The sequence below is a fragment of the Tauraco erythrolophus genome, chromosome 8 (genome assembly GCF_009769465.1).
Source record: "Tauraco erythrolophus isolate bTauEry1 chromosome 8, bTauEry1.pri, whole genome shotgun sequence".
Classification (NCBI taxonomy): domain Eukaryota; kingdom Metazoa; phylum Chordata; class Aves; order Musophagiformes; family Musophagidae; genus Tauraco; species Tauraco erythrolophus.
In genome coordinates, this window is record NC_141472.1 from 1,428,543 (window position 1) to 1,451,755 (window position 23,213).

At 41.5% G+C, this 23,213-nt stretch overlaps 1 protein-coding gene across 11 annotated transcripts in view; it reads right to left on the minus strand.

Moving 5' to 3' along the window:
- KANSL1L (KAT8 regulatory NSL complex subunit 1 like) overlaps positions 1-23,213 on the minus strand; it is a 66,453-nt gene that overhangs the window by 14,811 nt on the left and 28,429 nt on the right. For all 11 annotated transcript variants that reach the window (XR_015222305.1, XM_086615990.1, XM_086615986.1 and 8 more), the window contains 5 exons: positions 21,501-21,622; positions 16,612-16,813; positions 4,894-5,056; positions 642-752; positions 96-233 (listed from right to left, as the gene is read on the minus strand). Coding sequence is in view for 10 of the 11 variants with exons in the window: in XM_086615990.1 (XP_086472116.1) it covers positions 96-233; positions 642-752; positions 4,894-5,056; positions 16,612-16,813; positions 21,501-21,622 (736 nt within the window). In the remaining variant the exon portion in view is untranslated. The remainder of the gene's footprint in view (positions 1-95; positions 234-641; positions 753-4,893; positions 5,057-16,611; positions 16,814-21,500; positions 21,623-23,213) is intronic.

The following is a 23,213-nucleotide window of genomic DNA, read 5'->3' on the forward strand; positions in this document are numbered from 1 at the left end:
CAAAATTAATTCTCAAAGCCAAGTGGTAACAAACTAATACATACAGTACCTATTTTTAAAGATGTAGTGCCATCTTAATACCATTTTCCTCTTACCTACTGCTGTCTCACTTAGATGTCTTTTCTTTCTTCCTTCCGACAGCTGGTCAGATGTTCCTGACGCCGACTGAGATTTGGAATTAGATAAACAGCCACCGCTCCACTGTTTGACAGAAACGTTATGTTGATGATAGTCTGCAACAGAAGAAGCACGTGTCAAGCTGAAAACTTGATTTTCCATCGGAGCAATTTACAGGCAATCTCAACTACTGAACTATGGAAAAAAAACAGACTTCTGATAGGAATCCAAATAGTAAACAGTACTGCAGCCAGGCACCTGAGTCTGCAGAGAACCCATGGTCCAAACTCCCCCCGCTCGTATTACTGCCCTCCTACGGCTCTGATGGGATCATTTCAGTGCAACAAAGGAGAACCTGACACTGTGGTCCGGGAAAAGATTCCTCTTCCACCTAAAGCCTTAGCTGGTTATCTTCTCTGATAACCTGCTTCATGGTAAGTTTATAAACGGAACCTCTTCAGGGCAGAAAGTACTGACGAATGAAAAGCAGTCTTGAAAACATTAAAATATTTTGCTTTACATACCATTGTCTGGAGATACTTTAAGCTCCACTCCCAAAGATGAGGTATCAACGGGTTCTCCTTTGATGTCATCCTTCCTTAATAATGTTTCAAAGTATATGTGAAGAGGAATATCTAATTAAAAAAAAAAAAAGAAATCCAAAGGGAATGGAGTCTGTATCAGAAAGATGGCAACCTATGAGCCAATGAATTATGCATCATCACTAAAGGTCTAGGAATCGATTACACTACACCACATACAATAATCTATGAGCAATATTCCTGCCTTGAGTCCTTCAGCTCGGGAAGAACGGCAGCACTGAGTAACTCTGGCGAGGACTGACCGTTTGTATAGCAGCACTGTCTTCACATGGTCAAGCTGAAGACAATATAGGAACACATGTCCTGAAACTGGTGAGAGCTGAAGGAAGGCTCGATCATAATATCCCCAAAAAGCCCAGCCAGACATTCCAAAGAAGTGATTTTGGCATGAGTAAATAAGAACATCTGAGGCAAGGCAATTCTCAGCAAGATAGCTATTGTATGAGTGCCATCTTCCACTGCAGGCAAAGCCATGTAGCCTTTTCTGTCAGTTATCCAAGTTGCATACAAGATAATCTCCAGGAATTGCCTGGAGGTAAGATCTCAAGGTACCCATCTTTCCATAAACGGGAAGCGAGAGTTATGCCATGGTGAAAACAAATCCATTTTCAGCTGTGAAGCTACGCTGCCACACATGCTGACCAAGGCAGGGTGCTGAAGTGATTCCGAGCCCTCCAGCACTAAGAGCTTCTAAGGGCTGACCAGACAACTCAGATCCAGGGAGGACTCACACCTAAGGAATGCTGCTGAACAAATCCCAGTGCACGCACACACACTTTGTAGATTAACAGGACTTTTTTTCGTGTTCGAAGTCAAAGTAAGAAAGAGCAAGGTGGTCTTCCTCTGGAATAAACAATGTCCCTACCTTCCCAAAGGCAAGCTCTGGAGGGTATCAAGCAAGAGTAAGACTGGTGTCTTCCTCTCTTGACTGACTCATGCACAAAACCCCACACGGTCGACAGCACACAGTGCACTTTTCCTGTAATCTGAAAAGCCTCCAGTTGAGCTTTGTGGGTACAGGTAATTAATGCTTTTGGAAATTGCTACTGCTGGAAGCTTAGAGGTAATTTCAAGGTACATTCCTTCTTTCTCCCTGGCAAAAGCTTCAGCAGGGCAACATAATTCTTTCCTCGAGAGAGTTCTAACCAAGAATTAGTCTGCAAAACATCTCAAGTGGTAAGGAATTTACCCACTGTTGTCAGGCAGGAAGGCTTAAGAAATATAAGTCTCTGTCTGAAAAGCCTTTCCAGAAACAACATTACAAGAAAGAAAAGAAATTAAGTAGAAAGAAATATGTCAACAGAAGAAGCAGGCTTGACAACTATTATGTTCAGAATGAGAAGAGGTCTGAGGGCAGGGTCAAAGGGTGGGCATTAAACTATTTTTATTTACATACAACCTTAGCCCTGTGTGCCTTCAGGACTTGCCTGGACAGAAATGTTCAACAGATTTTGCTAACTAAAAAGAATAATTTATTTCAGTTTGATAGGGATCTAACTAGATATTTTGTCACAAGACTAAAAGTGACCTGTAAAAGGTTGTTTCCCCCCCAAGGTTTTTGCTGTGTTTCCTATTCTACACCTGAGTAAAACATAAAGTAGGTCTGAAAGGTTTATTTGTCAGGACATTTAAGTAAATAAATAAACAAACCATTTCTCCTGTTTTTTTTCCTGGGGAATCACCTGGATATCTCAGATTTTTTTATTATGTGCTCCTGTATCTTAATTAAAAAAGCAGGAGTGTTTGTTCCAGTTTATCTGCAGGCTAGGTGTAGAAACACCAGAAAGCCAAACTTCTTAGAGGCAAACTACAATTTTCCAGTTATTGAGGTGCAAGTTTAAAGAAGCGCTTTTATGCTCAAGGGATCTGCAACCACTTTTGGTCAAGACCCTCAGTAATATGGAAACTTGGAAAACAAGACTTAAAACCTTAAGGACAATTATACTTCCAGAGGGCTGTACATTAGTGAGCCAGTCCTGCTGCACTATATTACTCCATTACTTGCAAATTATGATTCTCCTCTGAAAGTGAAAAATAGATACAAGAGAGAACAAGATCTGAATCTTGAATTTGGATCCCTCCTCACACACATTGAAAAATCAAACTCCCAGAGTTTCAAAATGGAACAAATACCAGTAACATTTTTTAAAAAACAGAGGAAATTAAACCAAAATTAAACCAAATTAAACCAAAAACCTTTTCTTCTACACTGCTAAAAACCATTTTTTATTCAGAAGAAAGTGGTAAAAGATGTGGGCACACCACAAGTAGTATTTTAAGAGAAGTTATCCCTCAGGAAAGGGATAACTAAGGAAGCTGCGAAGAAAACATGAAACTGAATCAGGCTACCTGACCAAGCTGGCAAATTTCTAGCACTCCTTTATTCACAGTAATTCTTTCACGTGAAAGAAAATGACAAATAGACTAGTGGTCTTCACGAGGAGGCAGACACAGCAAAGCACACAAGTACACACTAGAACATGGCTCTCGCCTCCCTCAGAAGCAAGAGCTGCATCCGAGCAGGGGACAGCACGTTTAGCACCTTCTTCCTGTCTCAACCCCTACCAGCAAGTAAGGCTCCTTGAAAAGAGAAGAAATATTCCTCAAAAGAAAGACGTTCTTGGTATCGGAATGAAGCTAAAATAACGTTCTTCTTTCTCCATCGCGGCAAAGCGACCAACAGTAGCTTCGACGCAATCCAGAGCCTTTTCAGTTATTTTCTTTCCATGATTAGAGCAGTCTTTTTGCAAGGAAAGAGTATTTCAATATTCTTGTTCACTTCCTACTCTCCCTTAAAAGTAAGGTAAGAATAAATGCAAGGGGCACGGCCTTCTATGACTCTCCTTGAACAGACTTCTACAGAAACGCTTCACAAATCCACCGCAAAACATACTCACGGTGGTACAGTGAACCTTGCACAGAAGCAAGGGAACAATCCCATGAGTGAGGCAAGCTGGCAGTCCCCCAGGAAGCGTGCAGGGATTTGGGAACTACCGTCTAACCCCACTGGCTCCCGTCCAGCTGGGCTGTCAGAGCCACAGGGTGAGCGAAGGACAGCGTGTGTAAAGAAGAAGGATCCAAGAGGTGTTTCTCCTCTCCACAATGAGTCCAGATGACTAGGATGGTTGCCGTTGCACTCCTGGAGCGGGTGTTTTCTTCCTGCTTCTCAAAATCATCTCCTCTCTATCCCACACGTGGCACGTAAACCCTCGTAAATCTGCGAGAATTGGGACCTTCTCTGGATTCTGTGCTCAGACTTGGGTCTTCTCTGCTGGCCAGTGACAAGTTCTCCAAATGCAAGATTTGCTTTAATCCCTGACTTCCTAATACCGGCTGGAGGATATACACCGTCACTTTGGGAAGACAGTGGGTTTGAGTAGAGACTCGGGCACTTCCATGGAAGTCCCAGCCTCACGTTCAGGATCATTTTGTGGCAAAGCAGTCCCCTAGAACAACAGCATTCCTGTACTGGTCAGCAACTACCTGGAAACCTTTTTTTTTTTCCTAAAATCTAGAGAAAAAACCACAACAAAATCCACTAGTATGAACGCCTTCTGCTGTTTAACAGCACTTAACATACTATTTTGAAGCACAAAGTGCTGTCGAGTTGCACCTGCGCTAGTTTCAGGGCTAATAAGAGTCAGAAAAAACACCACCTGCATTATTGTTCGAAAAGATTAAAGAATCAGATGACAGAAACCATGAACTTCAAAGATCACCAAAAAAGCTGACTATCACAAAAACAAATAGAAAAACTAAATAAAGCTTTTTGGGCCTAGTCCAAAGGGCCTGAACTGAAAGTTGCTCATGGAAACAACGCAACCAAGGTATGGTGGTTTGCTGGCAAAAGCACCTTCTGAAGGACTAACACTGACTCAATTAGACACACCACAAAACACGCAGAAACCACTTCAACCAAAAATTTTACCCTGACCAGTTTTTCTTGGTTGTAATGGCGCTACCGGAATGGGAAATCTAGAATATGTATCTTTCAAGTGCCAGGATGAACTTAAGATTTTCATTTAGTCTCAACTCATATATTTTGCCAGCGTGAGGTCTTCTGTAAGAGAAATGAGTTCTAAAATTCACTCACAAGAAAAGTTAGTCCAGAAACTCCCCAGCTCTCACAGACACAACCACCCTCCGTTTGAGGCATTACATTTGAGTGACTTACCTGAAGGGAATGATAAGACCGGATGGAAGGAAGAGTCCAGCTCTTTCACATAATCTACTATTTTAGATTCTGCACTGTACTCACTACTGCTGAGAGCAGAAGCTGGCACCACACACGGTAAGTGAGCTTTGTATGGAAAGGAGGCATCTCTAGATGGCGAGGTCTGCAAGGATACGCAGAAACAAAGGTTAACTTCTCCTTTACTCAGTTCCTTGAAACTAGACCAGAAGAAAAAAACAAAAGCCACAAAACCTGAGCGACACCCTTCAATATGAGCAGGAGAAAAATATTCCTGCAAACTTCAGAGAGTCTAAATATGACTTAACTCCACTTATCACAGATTATGGCACACACTATAAAGAAAAAAAAAATACCCTTCTATTAGGGCCAGGGAACAGTAGCCAAAGTTTCCAGAGAAAATGTAACTGTTTCCAATCATTATTCTGATATAGCCTATGACAAACAAACATTCCTTAAAATTCCAGTCCAGCACAATAGGCATGATAAACGCACAAACAAAACTAACACCAGACTAAATACAGGGATCTCTTGGCTTTATCCCCTTAGCCTCAGTGAGATTCTTAGTATCGATATCTCTAGGCAATTTGAGCTCCTAAATTTTAATGCAAACACAACATTAAACATTTTCAGCATATTGTGTACTTACATAAAGCAAGAGAGCAAAGTCCTTACCTTTTTATAATTTAAATATCAGATAAGCAACACAAACAAAAGATACACGGCAATAAACACAGAGAGGGATGCACTGAGGATTGATTAGCAGATAGTAAGAGGAATTACTAGAAAGAGAAGAGCTGTGGAGAAAGATTAATTTAGCTGCTTATTTGCAAGGCTTGTTAAGAGTAGGGAAGGCAAAACGGTCGACGGCACAGAACTGGCAGGTGTGAGGTGGCAAGACACTAAGGCAAAAGGCAGGGTGAAAACGGGCAGGAAGAAGACCAGAGTGCAGGCAACACACTGAGCTCTGAAGGACAGAAGAAAAGAACTGAGTATGATACTACATGGCAGCAGCAGTCTGTGCTGCTAAACAGGCTACAAAACCACTGCAGGGAAACTGCTGCTCATGCCACTTTCAGCCTTACTGGATATTAGCGGTAGTAACCCCAAAGGTATCGAGATTTTCAAGGGCTTTCATCAGTTTTTGATCCTTTTCCAAACATGGCAGAATCCTATAAATGGGAAGGGAAGAGGGGCACTGGGGTACTTGGAGGGTCTCAGCCTAACACTGTGCAAACTGTCACATTTATCATCTCCTGGAAAAGGATTTAAATGTAAAAAATTGTAAGAATGAATATAACAGTGGTTGTCTTGATTTCCTTATGACTTTTTATGGAATGAAAGGAAAACATCTAGCAGTTGCATGAGAGGCAAGACGATCAAATGAACATTACTTGTATTTTCAGTACTACTGCTTTCCGAATCCAAGAAATCCTTTAGCTGCTTCCTCCTGCCTGAATTACTCCAGGCTGTCTTCTAGCAGTGCCACTCATCTGTTAGTCACACAGTGATAACATCCACCATATAAAATCTTACTGAAATCAGTGCTTCTGTCAGGTGGCATCAATATTCACAACCCACGCTGGCTCAGAACATATCCCATTAAGAAGTTCCCCTTTCCATCTCCTCCCTTTTTCTCCATCAAAACATTCCCTACACCGCTACTGCAGGAACTATTAAAATCAAGCAAGCATGTTATGGTGCTGGAGCAAAGGAGACCCTGTGGTGTTTTTTTTTTCACAGGAAAACATTAACAGTCCAAAATCCACCTTGATCTCCATATACAGGCATATGCAGAAGTACTTTCCATTTAATTTGGAAAGAATTCTTTTCGAGCCCAGGACTCCTTCAAGTCAATGTTCTGTTATTTTCCTGTGACAGACATATGGGACTCTTCATCTGTTAAACTTTAAACATCCACGAAGTGTTGGCAGAACTGGGACCTGTGTTTGGAAACACTAGAGGGATAAATGCTAAAGCAAATTTAATGTTTCCCATTACATGGACCATTACACTAAAGCTTAAAGAGCTTTTAGGTAGTTTCTCTACCTTTGATGCAGTAAGGGCTTGCCTTTCAAAAACGCACAAAAGAGCATTTCCTCTTGATATTTGGGGTTTAGAAACGAACTAGTTTCTCAAATCTCCCTTCTGATTGCATTCTTTTTGCAGAAACAAATCCACCTTACAGTAAATGAAAAATCTCTCAGTCTTTAAAAATAAATCCCCAAACACTAATCAGTAAAACTACCTAGAAAACATATAGCTAAGACCAACATATACTGACATCCAGTCCTTTAGGCCTGACTTGCTTTTTCTTGCTTTAATTCACTTCAGCCCCAAACACATTTAGACTATAGCTTAAAGCTAAGCCTGCCCAAAAACATGCACAGATGGTCAAATAACCTCCACAGTCTCAATCTATTTTGAAACAGTTTTAACAGCCATTTGCCACCATCAGTAAACACAAAATTCTTTTCCTCTTCTTGCCTGTGGCGGGACTTACAAAACCTGACACCTGAATTTGTGTGGTATTTCCTTGAATGCTCTGGCATTAACACCTAAATAATTAAATCTTTCATTAGACTAGTTTGTAATGCAAAAGAAAATAAGGACTTATATAGAAGCAAGAGTAATTTTCTTTAAATGCCTGTGAAGTTACTAGAAAAAAGCTAAAATATCTGGCAGTGTCTGTGTTCCTAGTTCCTGGATCTGGTTTAAATTTCTGATGGAGCCGTTTTCCACTGGAAAATGCTGAATTAGTGAAATTACGATGTTTGTCAGGGACGTCAATTTAATCAACTCTTCATGAAAAAAAATCTGAAGCCCTTCATTCTGGAATGAAAGCATGTTGCTCAAAGAAAGTCCTTCAGCCTTATTGAAACAAAACTGAAGAATTGTTTATTGGAAAACTAAACTCTCCCCCCTTCCAATTCAGTACAGAACACAGTCTACAACCCAGCTGGCTTTTACAGCAGTTAATTATTGATTTTGTAACCCAACAACAAAAAATCCACCAAAACCCAATTGAAAACAACCCCACAAATACATCCTTCAGCCACAGCAAAGACAAGTGACTGCATGAAAACCAAGGCACACAGCCTCTACAGCAAGCCTGACCACGCCGCCAACCCTTCGGAAAGCAAGAGAGGTTACTGAACTCTTATCAATTTTTCCTCTGCTATACTATACCTCATACATCTCCTGGAACACTTTGTTCTTCATCACTGAAATACAAAACCTCATGCTTCCTGAGCTTCGGTAGATATGAAGAATAATGTTACATTAAATTGATTCTATTAAGGAAAAGAAAATACACTGTATTTAAGAGGAAATCAGAAGTGTGCAAGCTTTAAACCTTCAAGTTAAATAGCAGCTCTGTTTCAAACTTCATAAGGAATGGTGTCACCAACAGAATCTAATTTTCTAGAGTATTATGAATTTTAATCTTGGATGGGGTTTTTTTTTCCCTTTAGTACTGTTTTACTGGGTCACAGAAAATACAGTAAGCAATTTATTTTGATATTCAAAACAATTCTTGCACTTGATTGTGATAAATTGATGCATTAGACAGAGCACGAGTGGCTCGTGTCACTGTTCTAGAAGGGTCAGAAGGCTGAACACTACTGGCCAACCATCCTTCTGCAGAGAAAAAAGTTTGAGCCTATGAAGCGTGCTGTAATTGAGAAGAAAAATGTTTTGTGCTCCCAGTTAAAAATCCTGACGTGAATACTCGCTTCATGGTTTCAGCTACTGATCACTAAAACTCCCAGCGTTTTTGGAAACGTGCCTACGTGTAACAGTACAGACAGTCACAGTTCAATTACACCCATGTGTATGAACCCAGTAAGTTAATTAAGTGAGCCCAGATACACTCTGTTGAGTACCTGCCACGTCTGCTTCTGATTACTCTTAGAAGCCGAAAAAAGCAAGGAAAAAACATTTATTCTCCCTACGCACACACACACTCAAAACTTCCCAGCAGCATCAAAGAAGAGGTGTCCCTCTACGATATTATAAACTGTTCTTCAGTAAACGAGTAGCCAACTAAATTGCAGAGATTTAATCATGGGATCCAAGAGAACCACTCTGTGGGTGGCTGATGCCCCCTCTTTGAACACCGAACACGCTGCTGATTTTTAATCCTCCACAAAATGCTACGTACAGCTCAAACCAACAGAGCATCACGTTACCTGCTTGCTTCTGTGCTCCAGTATCTGCCTTAACAGGCCAGCCCACTTCTCCATGGACTTTCTCTTCTGCACAACACAATGATCTGCCCTGAGCAGAGCTCTGTCTCTCTGGTAGAACACACAGTTAAATGAAATGTCTTCATTCACAAACTAAACATCAGGAGTTCCCTAAGCAGGACTTCACTGCAGAGTGCTTTTAGGAAACATACAACACATGGATAGTGAAAGGTTAATCTGAAAGTCCCAAAGACTTTCTCTCTCATCAGCAGGTGGTGGCGAGAGAAGGTGGGCAAAGCATCTAAGACATCCCCACACGGGAAGGTGCATGGTAGATGGTGCCAACAAGACATACTACCTGACACACACTCCCTTCCAGATGAAGCTTCTACAGATGTCAAACGGACAGACCTTTCCCATGCACTCGCCTGCAATCCACACACCAGTCAGGTAAAGCGAAGCAAGCTGTCCTGGAATGTAAACAAATTCGCCTGCCTCTGGCCCCGTGGATGCTGTTGATAAGGATAAAGTGGCAGATCCTGTGGTAGAGACCAGTTTTTCCAGGAACAGAACTGAGATCTTCATAGAATCACAGAATGGTTTGGGTTGGAAGGGACCTCAAAGATCATCCAGTTCCAACCCCCCTGCCACAGGCAGGGGCACCCTCCACCACACCAGGTTGCCCAAAGCCTCATCCAACCTGGCCTTGAACACTTCCAGGGATGGGGCATCTACAACTTCTCTGGGCAACCTGTTCCAGTGCCTCACCACCCTCAGAGTGAAAAATTTCTTCCTTAGATCCAATCTAAATCTCCCCTGTTTCCGTTTAAAGCCATTGTCCCTTGTCCTGTCACTACACGCCCTTGTCCAAAGCCCCTCTCCAGGGACTTTTTTCATAAAACACTAATGACAACTTACTCAGCATCCTGCTTGTCTCAAACCCAGATTTTTAGTCAGTGTCATAAAAGGAGTGGTAGCTTCTACCGTTCTCGGAGACCACCCACCTCTCATAAGTACAAGAGTTTAGTCTCTTTAATCCTGTTATAAGCCAACGGGAGATGGACTTTCACCTGCTCTGTGGGAAGTGTATGCTGTCCTCAACATCCCGAAACAAAGACCTTTTGTTCAACTAGCAAACCAATCGAAAAACCAAGGTTAGTGCTTAATCTTTCATCAGTTAAACCAAAAGAAGGAAAGACATGTTAATCCACAGGGATATCTTTTCAAAACCGCCATGTAGAAACTAAGAGTAGATGTGATCAGTAAAACACTACGGAAATGTCGTAATAAGCTCAATGTGCAGGACTGTGAAAAGTACACTTCAGATCTTTCGTTCTGGAGAAAAAGAATCCATGGGTGACTGGCTTGCCATAAACCTCACAACGGATGGATTTAGTTCCACCGGCAGTATCGTATTATCGCAAGGCCAAAGGTGTTCTCCCTTCCTTCCTCCCAAGTAGACAACAGTCTTGTCCCACGCTCAGAATAGTGGAATGCATAGGAATACTACTTTTTTTTTTCCCCATTCAGGTTTTGTTGATTTGTAACTAATAGAGGACCTTCTTTTTAAACTTCCGGTGCTAAAACAGTAATTTTATCAACTATTGTTTTCACTTACAAACTCGGTAAACCATAACCAAGCGATTTTTCTCCCCAGACCAGAAAACTGACATATCCACAGAGGTACTTCACTGAAGCAGGATGCATCCTCTTCTTGAAAGCAGTTTGCAGGAGACTTGGCAACACAACAACATTCCCTGTGTTCATGGCTTTTTAGAAGTCAGCAATGCCAGGAAACTATGCAAAAGCAGGTGACAAAGCCAGTATTTTGGGATATCAAGGAAGGGGATGACAACCAGTAGACTCCTTGCAGTGCAATTAAGGGGAAAAGACTACTCCACTGTGTGAAAGGCAAAACTTCTAGCTGGCTACTGAAAAATATGCTTGATAGTTACTGCTGTAGAGAGTGCTATTTCTTTAAATTTACAGACTGAGGGAGCTAAAGGGAGCAGTAATTGATAACAGCCACAAAGAATTCACCTGTATCTCCTTAAATGTAAATAAACCATAACATGGAATAATACGGTAGAGGAAATGAGATTGTGTTCTAGGAAGCAGGTGCTAAAATATTCATCCCTAGACAAACATGATCACCTGGCAGAAAACAGGGTACAACTTCCACACCATATGCAACATTATGATTCCGCACCTTGTCTGCGCACACCCCCGTACTCTCCTTTCCTGCTAGCTACGGACCACGTGCAGATAGCAAGTAAGATAAAGGCTCTGCATGCTGGACATAATACAAATTATAACAGTATATATATTTACTCTTCTCTAAAACCTGAAAATTAACAAGACTTGGCAAAGGACTCATATGTATTTATCAAGTGGTATCCACAAAAAGTATCACTTGCCATAAGCATGTACTGGGAACACAGCAGGACACAAAAATCATAAAACTGGCAAGAAAATTAGATTAAAATAAGAAACCCAAACCTTAGAATTTAAATATTTTTTCCTGTCTGTTTCAGAGCCTTCTGGAGAAGCACTCACTTCTTTTTTTCCTTCTTTTTTTTAAAAAAAAACCCACTAAACAAAAGCAGATATTATTCTGCTCTCGCTTAACTCCTGTTTGAGGCTGAAGAGAAAAAATGTGGCAATACCCAACTGCAAAAGCTGGCAATATTATACCAACTGTTTGCTTGTGGTATCTAAAATGTAAGCTCTTGCATCTCGATTCCCAACTTTGAGGGTGTTGGTGCCTTTGCAAATTCAAATACAGGTTTTCTCCATGTGCCTCAGTCCACACAACCACCTCTTCCTCCAGCAGGTGGAGATACAAATACAATGAGAATTTTCAGACTGAAAAAAAACCACCCTGCTCTACAACCCTGCAAAGAAACTGACAGGACCAAAACTGATAGTGCTCAGATCTCACTATTGCCTCTTACCTTTATTTATAGCTGTACAAAGTTGTAATAGATTAAAACACTACCTATCCTACCTAGCCTCAATGACATCTCTTGCAGAAGCATGACTTGACAAAAAAAATATTGGAACTAGTGTGATTAGTTAGGATGTTAAACGAGAAACTCACAAAATGTACTGGCAAAACGAATTTCCTGTTACTAAAAAAAACCCTGCAGCAAGCCACCCAGATAAAACACTAGAACAGAAAACACCAGGGTGTGTCAGCTAAGCAAGGATCACTCCGAGAGCTTCTGACTAGTAAACACTTGTCTGCTTTTAAACCAACTTAACAGAACTTTCGATATCTCAGAGAGAATTCCGTTAATTACAGTTTAGGCAAAAAACAGCCAGAGCCAGAGATATTCCTGGTCCTCACTATAAGAAAAGCATTTGCAGAAGCACCCAGGCATCAGACTTTGGAGAATCCGGGTGCGGAGGGGAAGCAGTTACAAATGCAACAACCACTGGGAAACGATTCCATCAGAGCTCACGTCTTCAAGTTCTGACTACGATCTCCTACTTACAGACTTCCTTGGTTTCAACGTTTTGATACTCCTGGCCTTCTTTCTTTCTTAGTGTTAAAACTATATTACACACCCTTTGTAGGAGACAATGGCCCAGAGGCGGTTTGACTCGCCAGCTGTAACAACGCAAACGAGAGGCAGATCCAAGCTTCCAAGCCCTGCCCGCAAGCATGTGCCCTCCTACTAGACCATGCCTGCAGTTTACTCCTTTGTGCTACCATCCTGCATGCAAGTTTTAATATTCATTCAAAAGTCACGCTGAAGAAACGCACCACGACAATCACACCCTCTGGACCAAAGCACCGACAGCAATCCCAGGGTTTACGGCGCGTGTGGATTATTCCGAGTGGCTTGTGCACTGACTCACAACCAAGAAATGGCCTAAGCTCTTACCAAGCTATTTAGATAATGAAAGAAGAAAGATACAAAATAGATTCCAGTGCCAAAAGATGACTCATAGATCATCCGTGGTACTTAGTCATCCCGAATTAGGGGACAAGCGGATTTTGGCCCCAAAGGACGTTTCAAGTTCCTGAGGACACTGGACGGTGACAGATAAACCAAACACCCTGCATCCTGTTTTATTTATCCCCGCTGCAGTCTAGCTATCTTGTAGATCTTCTAGAGTTTCATAGAGTTCTATGTTTTCTTTTAGAAACTTCTCTGTGTAAGCATTATTTAAATACCAGCGCAGAGGAAGGCGTAGTCCTCTTCAGAAAAGAAATACAGCAAAGCAGAGGCCAACACGGGGCATCTCTCAACAGGCACTGGGAGGCTGCTTGGTCACTAAATGCTCAAACTTTTGACAGCATTGCAAATGTATGTGGCATGGCAGTAGATAAGAGGAAAAATGTGGCTGTCTTCCCAGTGACCTTACGAACCGACAGATGGGACAGCAGTTCACAGTTTCATACTTTGCTTTTCCTAACATGGATGTTGGGGGGTGGAGGGTGGGACGAGCTTCCCAAACGAATCTGCAGATATGTGAAGGACAACACTCTGAATGCCATTCGACGCACAGAGGGTACAACCAGCCAGTCCCAAACAAACAAATTCCGCAGAGTTATCCCAGCACTTTTTAATCTCCAGCACATGGGAAGTCTGCATTTTGCTGTGATTCTCTGGTCAGAATTCTTTAGTCATCGTCTGCTCAGATTGCTCTGCCGAGCAGCATCACCCATCAGCTCTGCCAGGCGCTTGCTCGACGGCTGTCTGAGCCAGGAACTGTGAGGAAGCTGCTGCAGGAGCTGCGATGTTCAGAAAATTCAATTTTCTCCTCAAACTTGGGCAGGCTGGTCTCTTTTTATAACGCCACATCTGCTACAGGGAGGTAGCAGCAAGTCTTCCCTAGCTCCAGCTTGCTCGCAGGCCAGTGACCTTAAAGAAATGGGGATTGTCCCAGACCATGGTACCAGGGGCTATATAAATACGGAAAACTTGAAGAATTATGAGAGAAGCACTTGCCAGAGACAGGACACTATCATTACATTAAAAATCCAACTATTTTCCATGCTGCTAAGAAGTAACTCGTTTTTCCATGAAAGGTCAGAGGAAATTTGCCTGATTATTATAATAATAATAAATGCATATAAATGCATTTTCGAAGCAAACGAGGTATCAATCCTAGAGGCCATTTCCCATTTCGCATCCTTAGCCTTACACCTCTGCCTGAGCTAGCAGTCAGCCTGGGCTGATAGCCAGTGTCCTGCCATGACAAGCTGAGCAATCTCACCAACAGCTAGGTAACCAAGTGTCCAAAGCGCAGCAGAGCCTGTTAGAATCAGATTTGTTGAATGAAACAATACATCGATGACGGCTCGTAACTCAAAGACTCGATACCCATTTTGGTTTGATTGTCAGAATGTGCTGAAAACGTCCCGTCCAATTTTATCGCTTACTTCCCCAACAGGATCCCTGATGCACTGTTTTTAACCAACACTGTGCAGGAGGCTTTGTTCACTGCTTTGCCTTAATTTTGAAAACTTCGATTGAATTTGGTATTTGCATGAAGTCTGAAGCTGACGGCTTGATTGCTGCCACCACCTCTTATTTTCTCCAGGACCACGAGCAGAATCTGCCTGTAGCACATGACGCAGTTTTCCACATTGCCTCTCCATTAACCTCCCCATGGAGAGAGAGGACATCAGAAAGCAGGAGTCTAAACACAGGTTTTGGAGCCGAGAGTTGCAGTGAGCATAAAGAGCATTTCCTACCGGGGCTTTTACCACAGGGTCTTTGGGACATCTCTGCACTTTTGGTGCAGAGACGCTGGAGCTGGGTTAGCACATGGTAACCCAGCACTAGAAATGTCAAGAGCGTGGAGCAGACACACAGTTGCACCAGCTCCAGTATTTGAAGGCTTAACTAATAACTTGAAAATGCACTTTATGACTGCAGTCTACAATCAAAGGTAAACTACAAATTTATCTTTTTAGTCTACAAGTCAAGGTAAACTACTGAGCATGCAAAGCAGCTCAGCTCTATGGCTGGTTGAAGATAAAAAAGTAAACTCTGCTTTGAACTCCTGCTGCTGGGGTGCAGAAAAGAAGTTTCTGTTCCCGAGTTTCTACTGTTGTTCTCTGAACCACACTAACTCTGGCTCAGTTTTCAAAAGACGGGGGACATGGGCAGCCTCGTAGCAATGAGATACTTGAGCCTGCAAGATGCAGGCTTCTCGAAGAGCCTGTTATTTAGAAGTTTCATCTGGAGTGGAAACCCCTCATGTGTAAGTAGAAGGAAGGGAGAGTCCTGGAGTCTCATGATGAGGCACAATCTCCACAGCTGCAAGAAGCACTTGTGGTATCGGAGGCATCAGTCAGGATACAAGGCCTCTAACCTCTTTATGAGGACATGGATTGGATTGAATGGGAAACAAGGCAGTCCAGATTAGCAACGGTCTCCTTGGCTAAGGCGAGGAAGATGAAAAGCCTAAGGGTCCAGGAGGCAGAGCTCCCAAACTCTAACCCTCGACCCACATCCCCCACCATCAACCCTCCAGGCAGGCTGCCAAGGCTTTAAGCCCCACTGCCAGGAAGCTGGGACGTCAAACTAATAAGAAACCAGACAGTTTTTCAATAAAAAAATCTTGCTAAAACTAGGGCATTTCTGCAATTTTGCAGAGGATGCTGAATCAGCACACTCACACAGAACATCCTTGCAAGGGAAATTTCTCCCCACGCCACTGGTACACTTAGTAAATCCTAGACAGTTAGCCAAGGAGACACAGAGATTTCTCTCGTATTAACTCACTTTAAAAAGGCAAATTAAAATCAAGAAATTGAAGCCGCTTGGGATTAACCCTGCTCTAAAGACTGAGTTCATACCGTCTCTGCTCCCAAATTAGACTGTTGCTTTAAGCACCACAGCTAAACTCATTACATATTCTTACCAGCAACATGCTATTAATATCAGATGTGAACAGGTACGTCTCACCCTGCACAACAGACAATGTTTTTTTTTCCCATTTTAAAATATTAATTCCTTCATAATGCAGAAAATTTTAAGAGTTATAAAGCATTCATAAAGTGTCATGAAGAAGGCAATGCAACTAATTGGGAACAGCAAAAACGGAAACAAGATGAAGATATTGCAATTTAATTTCCTAGAAAATAATGTGCCACCAGCTGTGTAAACTTTCTTGTGGCTAAAACAAATATTCTGAAAACAAGCAGGCAGCTGATTTACACTGTAGCATGTTTCCTCAGCAGCCAAGCCTCCCAAGGAAGCTCCCGAGTTGTCTCTTAGCCTGTACAAAGCCTTTAAAGATAGCTGTACAACACCCTGATTCTATGATAAGCAGGATTCTGAGCCATCTTTAATTTTTGTGTTCGACTCATTAACTCTGAGCTCCTGCTGGCACAGCGAGCCCTCCTGCCACACATGCTATATGGTCCCTGAACGCAGCAAATAACCAGCGCAGCATGCACTATTCTTCTGACATACCAGACAAGACACACGCAGACTCGAGCAGCTGGACTCTCTGGGTTTGTCTCCTGCAGAGAGAGGCGAGGGCCTACCTGCTGATTCCAGTAACAGGCACCGGGCATTCTGTAGAGTTTCCTCTTCTGGAAGCTGTGAAGCGGCCTCGTTCGGGCAGATGTGCTCACATTAGCCACGGAGAGAGATCTTAGCCTCGTCCTGTCTCTTCTTCTCTTCTTGATGAGCTGATGGTCAAGCAACCAGCTGCTGGAAGAGGATACCTCTCTGTTGTCCGAAGCTCTGCGATTCCATGATTAATGGAGGGACGAAACACAAAAAGTTAAACATGCTCCACATGCATGGGCCAAGATTTCACATACCAATTAGCATTAACTATCTAATTGTATGTGACTTTTATAAACACTAACAGGTTTTAGCACACTGTTTCAGGGAACTATGTATGTGTGCTTTGTTTGCTTATTGATTAATTCTATGTTAGGTCACGAAAGGAAATTTATCATTCTGGTTCACCTTTCTGCTCACAGAAACAAATGTCAAACTGAAGTCAAGCCCTCGAGTACACAAAGGTTTTTGGTTTTTCCACATTCAAGAACTCTAACACTTCTCACACCTATGAGTTTTCAGTCACAATTAGTATTTCCCTACAAACTTACATCCCACTCAAGACAGCAGTCATGCTATCACAAAGGAGACCTCAAGTCCTGCCCTAATCCTTCTGGAGATTTTCTAGTTTTGCTCAAGAACTGAAACTTCAGTAAAGCTTTACAAACCAGTGTCCATTCAGTAGGGGTTGCAACTCACTGTGAAGCATTTTTATCAAAATTAGGAACTCCGCACACTAAGTTTAACTGACACATGGCTATTAAACCTCACTTGCAGGGACGTGCCCATAAAGCTCTCCATAGAGTCCAAGCCCAGGCCGGGGAAGCTCTCAAGGATGAGGGAAAGCCTAGCCTGTTTATCTGTCTTTAAGACACAGAAGATGGTTAGACTCAGACGATTTGGAAGAACGTGAGCCCAGCTCCAATCACAATTTGACAGGTCAGTATGAACACATGGAAAGCTTCGTTTAAACATTAAATTTCACTCTTCCCTGGATTTCCCCAAGCCTATCCCTTTCAAATCCCCCTCAGTGTCATAGCCTCATCCCTCCACAACCTCACCTCCATGCACACTTACTGTACTCACATCCTTAGTAATGCAGCATTCAACCACAGAAGTTATGTGACAACACAGGGCCAAGAGCAGTAGAAAACCCTCTCTCACCAATCTACTGCCTGCCTGCTCATCAGAACAGGGAAGACCAAATGGTAAGAATTCAAAACATCCTCCCATTTGGGTGGGAATGACTCAATGGGAAGAACGCACTTCACTTTTCTAGGTATCCTGATCTTATTTTGTTGCTGTAGCAACATCTACCTGCGAAGCTGACGGCTTGCTGCAAAAACCACTCAAGCATGCGTTGATTTTTACAATACTGAAGATCTTGACTGCAACTCTAAACTGCCTGAGAAGTGCAAGTATACAGGATATTTTGGTCTTGGTTCATAACAGGTCATCTATCTGCACAAGTGATTCTTTTCTCTTATGAACTTTATCTGGCAAGTCACAGGTATTAGTAAAGTTATATCACACAATAGAACATGAAAATTAATTTATAACGAGGCTATTTATCAATCTTTTTGACAAGGAGTATTCTTCTAACAGTACATTTTTATGAAATAGAAGCATTTGTTATGAAATTGTGATTAAACACCACGTCATGCTGTGCTGGTGGGGAAATAAGGCTTTATGGGCTTGAATTTGAGCTTTCCAACACAGCAGAACAATCCCAATAAGCAACACCAACTCAGCGAAAAAAAAATGCTCTAATTAAAAGAGGGATGGTACAAAGTAGTTGAAGGAACATATTAGTAAGTTCCAAGAAAAAGCCCAAAATACTGAAGCATGATGTTCTTAACACTAACACTGCATTTTTAAGCCTTGAGAAAGAAATACAATGTTTAAAGCCCATGTAAAAGATTTCTTAAATCTCTGAGTTGTCAAAAACATTTTCTCTGTAATTATGTGCCCTGAAGTCAGATGGTGCCAAGCTCAACTTGTAGACTTCCACATACCTCCCTCTTACATGGAAGACAAGCTGGACAAGTAAATTAGAACAAGAAACTCCTCAGTCTGGCTCCTCGATTCTTGCCCTTGTTCTGGTGGTCTGCCCAGGTCTTTGACAAGGTCTCCTCAGTCTCTGCCAGCTGCCCTGTTCACCCTCCTGTGCCTTGCAGTAATGCACAGCTCCGTTTTCAGATGAAGCAGAGATCTCAGCTCTGTGGCTTGGAGCTCCAGTATACGTTTTTTCCTGCCACTTGGGCAAACAGGCTTCCCTGTCAAGGTTCGAGTTATCCATTTATTTTTAGATTAGTTTGTGTGTTGTTCGAAATGTAATTCTACAGAAGAGTGGAGATGAATCATCACCAGATGTAAAATTCATGAATTTGCTGAAACTCTCCTTTCAAAGCTCACAGGTTGGCCTTTCTTGCTCGGTCGCCTCGCTGAAGAGCAGAGACCTTACTCACAAATGTACAGGTGCACAGCAAGCCATCAGACAGGCACTGGTTGTACTCAAGTAAGAAACTTTTTCATTCCTCTCCCCTCATAAGAAACTGGTTACCATCAGCTCAAGGAACTGCTTCTACAAACATTTACCTCCAGAAAACGCATCTGGCTAATCTTGGCATCTAGGTTCAACTGAGCAAAGAAAAGCTACACAGAAAAAAGGAAGCCACTAATGAAATTAGACCTCGACAAATGGCAAGTCAAAGTTACCCACATTTAATCAACCAGGAAGCGTACATGCACCACCACTTCCACAGGGGACAGCCCAAATAACCAACCGTACTGCAACCCCATGATTACCAACCTCATGCTCAGACCTACTTTAAACATGGACTATGAGCTCTTTCACATCAAGAGCCTACAACTGTTTTCAAGAATTTACTTAGGCAAAAATCGCTTTCTTCCCTTTTTTTTCGTCTTCAAAAAATCACCTTACTTTCCACTTGATTTTCATTTCTACTTTCTCAAGTACTTAATACAGTCAGAATGAGCTCTAGAAAGAGCAAGAGGAGAAGGAGACAAGAAATTAAGTTAACTGTAGTATGTAACTGTCTCAATCAATTGCACACAAAATGACAAAATACCACAAAAATCTGCAACACACTCAAAAAAACAAGAAGTAGGAGGCAGCAGAACTTCCCTGCAGGATTCTCTTGATAACTATTCTATATTGTGCTTAATTACCATCTTTAATGAACAGTATTTATTTGTAGATTTCAAAATACTTCACAAGAAATGCAACATTAGAATTAACTATTGAACTGATTTTAAAGATGACATCTAGAAAGCTCTCACATCTCCCAGATTCCCTTCCAACAACTAACTCACCAACTCCAGTTTGGAGCTACAGCACTGAGAAAATCTTCAAGCTCTTCCCATTCTTCTTTGGGCTCTTATAGGTCATGAGTAGAAAACAACCAGCCTTAAAGAGAGTGGTTCATGAGCAAACGACTGTGCTCCTCATAAAAATGGAAAGACGACTGATTTTGGATAGTGGCTGATAAGTCAGAAGAGAAGTGGCTTGAAGTTCCATCATTAGAGTCCCCCATCGTGAAGTCAACTTTACACACTCCTAGAAACACTTTTAAAAGTAGGAACCCTTTCTCATCTGTTTCGTGAAAAATTCACAGATTCAGGACGCAGCCTTCTAACAGCCCGAATTACTCTCTTCTTCCACATACCCATCTCTGTTAGCAACTCCTGTTTCAGGGCTATTTTTACTCCAAAACTCAGAGGAACCTTTTGATTTTCACATGCATTATCTGCAAACAACTGATCTGTCAGCAGCATGAATGCAACGTGACAGGACCCCTTCCTCCTTAAATTCAGGGCACGGTCTCACAGTTGCTTTGGAACAGACGGCCCATCCAAGCTGCTCACTATAATCTCTTTGTGGGAGTCTCCAGCCTCTGCAGCAAAGCTGCTGAAACAGACGGCATGGCCAGCTCTTCTTGGAGCCAGGAGCCAGGGAATTCCGTTCTGCTGCAGACACTGCCATGAGCCCCCTCAGCTCTAGTAGGGAACGCTTTCTTCATTCACCTGATCTTAATTAAGACCTATGAAAAACAGCAACCCCTCCATTTCCAGAAATCTGATTACCAGTATCTCAGGAGGAACACCCTACATACCCAGGTACCTCCTTTTCTAAGACAGGACTGTAGTCAATCACCTTACTGCTGGTTTGAGACTAATACTGATTACAGCCTGTACTGGATTTTAAAAGCTTTGAATAAAAAATGGAATTACTAAGAAGTACAGAGTACTGAGCAACCGAGAAACATTTTTCCACAATATTCATTTCAAGCTGCTACAGTCATCCTGGAAGGTATGTCCATCCAGAACAAAAGGCCACAAATGGAAAAATATTAGCTCCAAATTCCTGAAAAAGTAGCTGGCAAAGATAAATTTGGCCTTGCATTGAAGACTGATGTGCTGAAAATTAAGGAAGTTGCCACAAAAACCTGACATTGACCCATGTTGAGGCACAGGTGACATTGCTTATGTTTTATACTAGTCTAGTAAAGTCTAGTTCATTGCTTTTCCAGAAATAAAGTTGCACTCATGAGGACAGAATGCATTAAGTCTGAAATAATCAGGAGTGTACTTACTGTATCCTTTCACTACTTCACACATGTATTCATCTTCCCAGTACTTACATGTACTTACAGTGACTGCATACTTTTACGATGTCTTTAAGAACAAACCTCTACTACTTTCAACCTTACAAGCAGGGCTTGACTTCTCTTGAAGCTTGCAGAAAGCAGCTCTCTTTTCCTGATTTACTACTGCAAATGATCATCAGTTCCATCTTTACCAAAAGTTATTCTCAAAAAAACGCTACCATACTGTCACCTACCTAAAGGAGATGCCATTGACCAGCTGTCTGTGCCCACAGGTCTTGGACGAAAGAGATGAAGAAGCTGGAGACAGATTGAGTGGAGCAATTAGGCTGCTGATGATTTCACTCAGTTGCGCACTCTGGAAAAAATAAAGAAAATAAAAGGTAGTCAGACTTTTATCCAGACTCAACAGCTCGAAGATCCTGGGGTTTTGTTGTTTTCCTACTTAGGATTCCAGTCCCATACATCATGGAATAATCATATTTAGTTTCTTCTTATGAATAATCAAGCGTGGCATATTTTTTCTTCCACAATTATTATGTTCAACTATACAAGAAAAAAGCAGCAAAACAACAACAACAAAAAACCAACACAACCCTGAACAACCAGCCAAGGACATTGTTTATACATTTGAATAATAATGCACAAAACATATTAGCAATCTTACTATTTTAACCAAAGGTTTTTAAAAAGGCAAAAGAAACCAGCACACTTTACAGCTGATGTTACAACAGCTGCAGCACAGAGCTGCTAACTGGCCATTCAACAAGCATTTCAACAGGGGAAAAAAAGAAGTTTGCTGTCTACTCGTTGTACATTTTGTTCATTCAAAGTATTTTTCTTGTTAAAAGAATCCTCTTCATCGCTCGCTGTAGTTTGACAAAGGTGTTTTTATAAAAGGAAGTGTAACTCCTGGAGGACTATTGTAACTACAGACAGAATGGCTAAAATCATCTGCTGTCCTCAAAAATAGCAACAAGACCCCACTTCACCAAAACCCAGATTTCCAGAACTGCCCCAAAACAAATGCAGCCTAATTTGTTAAGACTACAAATTACTCCTTATAAAGCAATGAATTGTGGACTGACTCCAGATAACATTTCACAATGATTTTTTTGTTTTAAATGTCAAAGCTTAAAGGCTATTCTGACAAAAACCGTAGCTTGCTTAGAAGAAACTGTGCTGAACACTAGACAGAAATCAAATGTATCTGAAATAGCATACTTTTTTCTTTAAACTTTTACATTATTTTGTAGGATTTTCATTCAGAAGTAGGATTGTTTAAGAATTGCTAAAGGCTACCCGGTAAGTCTTCTTTACATATTGAGGCACTATCATTTAGGCAGAAAGAGACAGAAAAAAATAGTTGCCATTTTATTACAACTCTCATCATTTCTGTTGATGTTTAAGTAACGCAGTTGGGTAAAAATTTCATGTCAGAATAAAATATTCAGGGATGGATATTAAAGCACAGAAATAGCAAGTGAATTACAAAAGATGTGGACAAAGAAAACAGGATGCCAGTAAAATATTCAGCAGATTGACTTAAAAATCTCAACAGAATTCAATCTGTAAGGAGCAAAGTCTCTACTGAATACAAAAGCAGCGAAACAAAGGCAGACTTCCAAAACACAAGAAAAAACACACATGTTTTTAAAACATTGCATAGCTATGAAAAGGACTTGAAAACAGTATTAATAAAAATTGCCAGGCTCAGTCACTTTGTATTCTTTATGATTTTTTTTTTTTGTTCACAAGTAAAATTATACATTTTTAACAACGAAATACTTCAACACAGGACTGAAGAATTCTGTGGGAATATCTGTGGATGTACTTCAGCCTACAGCATTGCTACTCCTGATGCTGAACACAAAAAAACTCAGACCTTCAGAGCTAGGCTTGATTTACAGAACCAACAGTCAAAAAGCAAATAAAACCCCAGAGCTTTT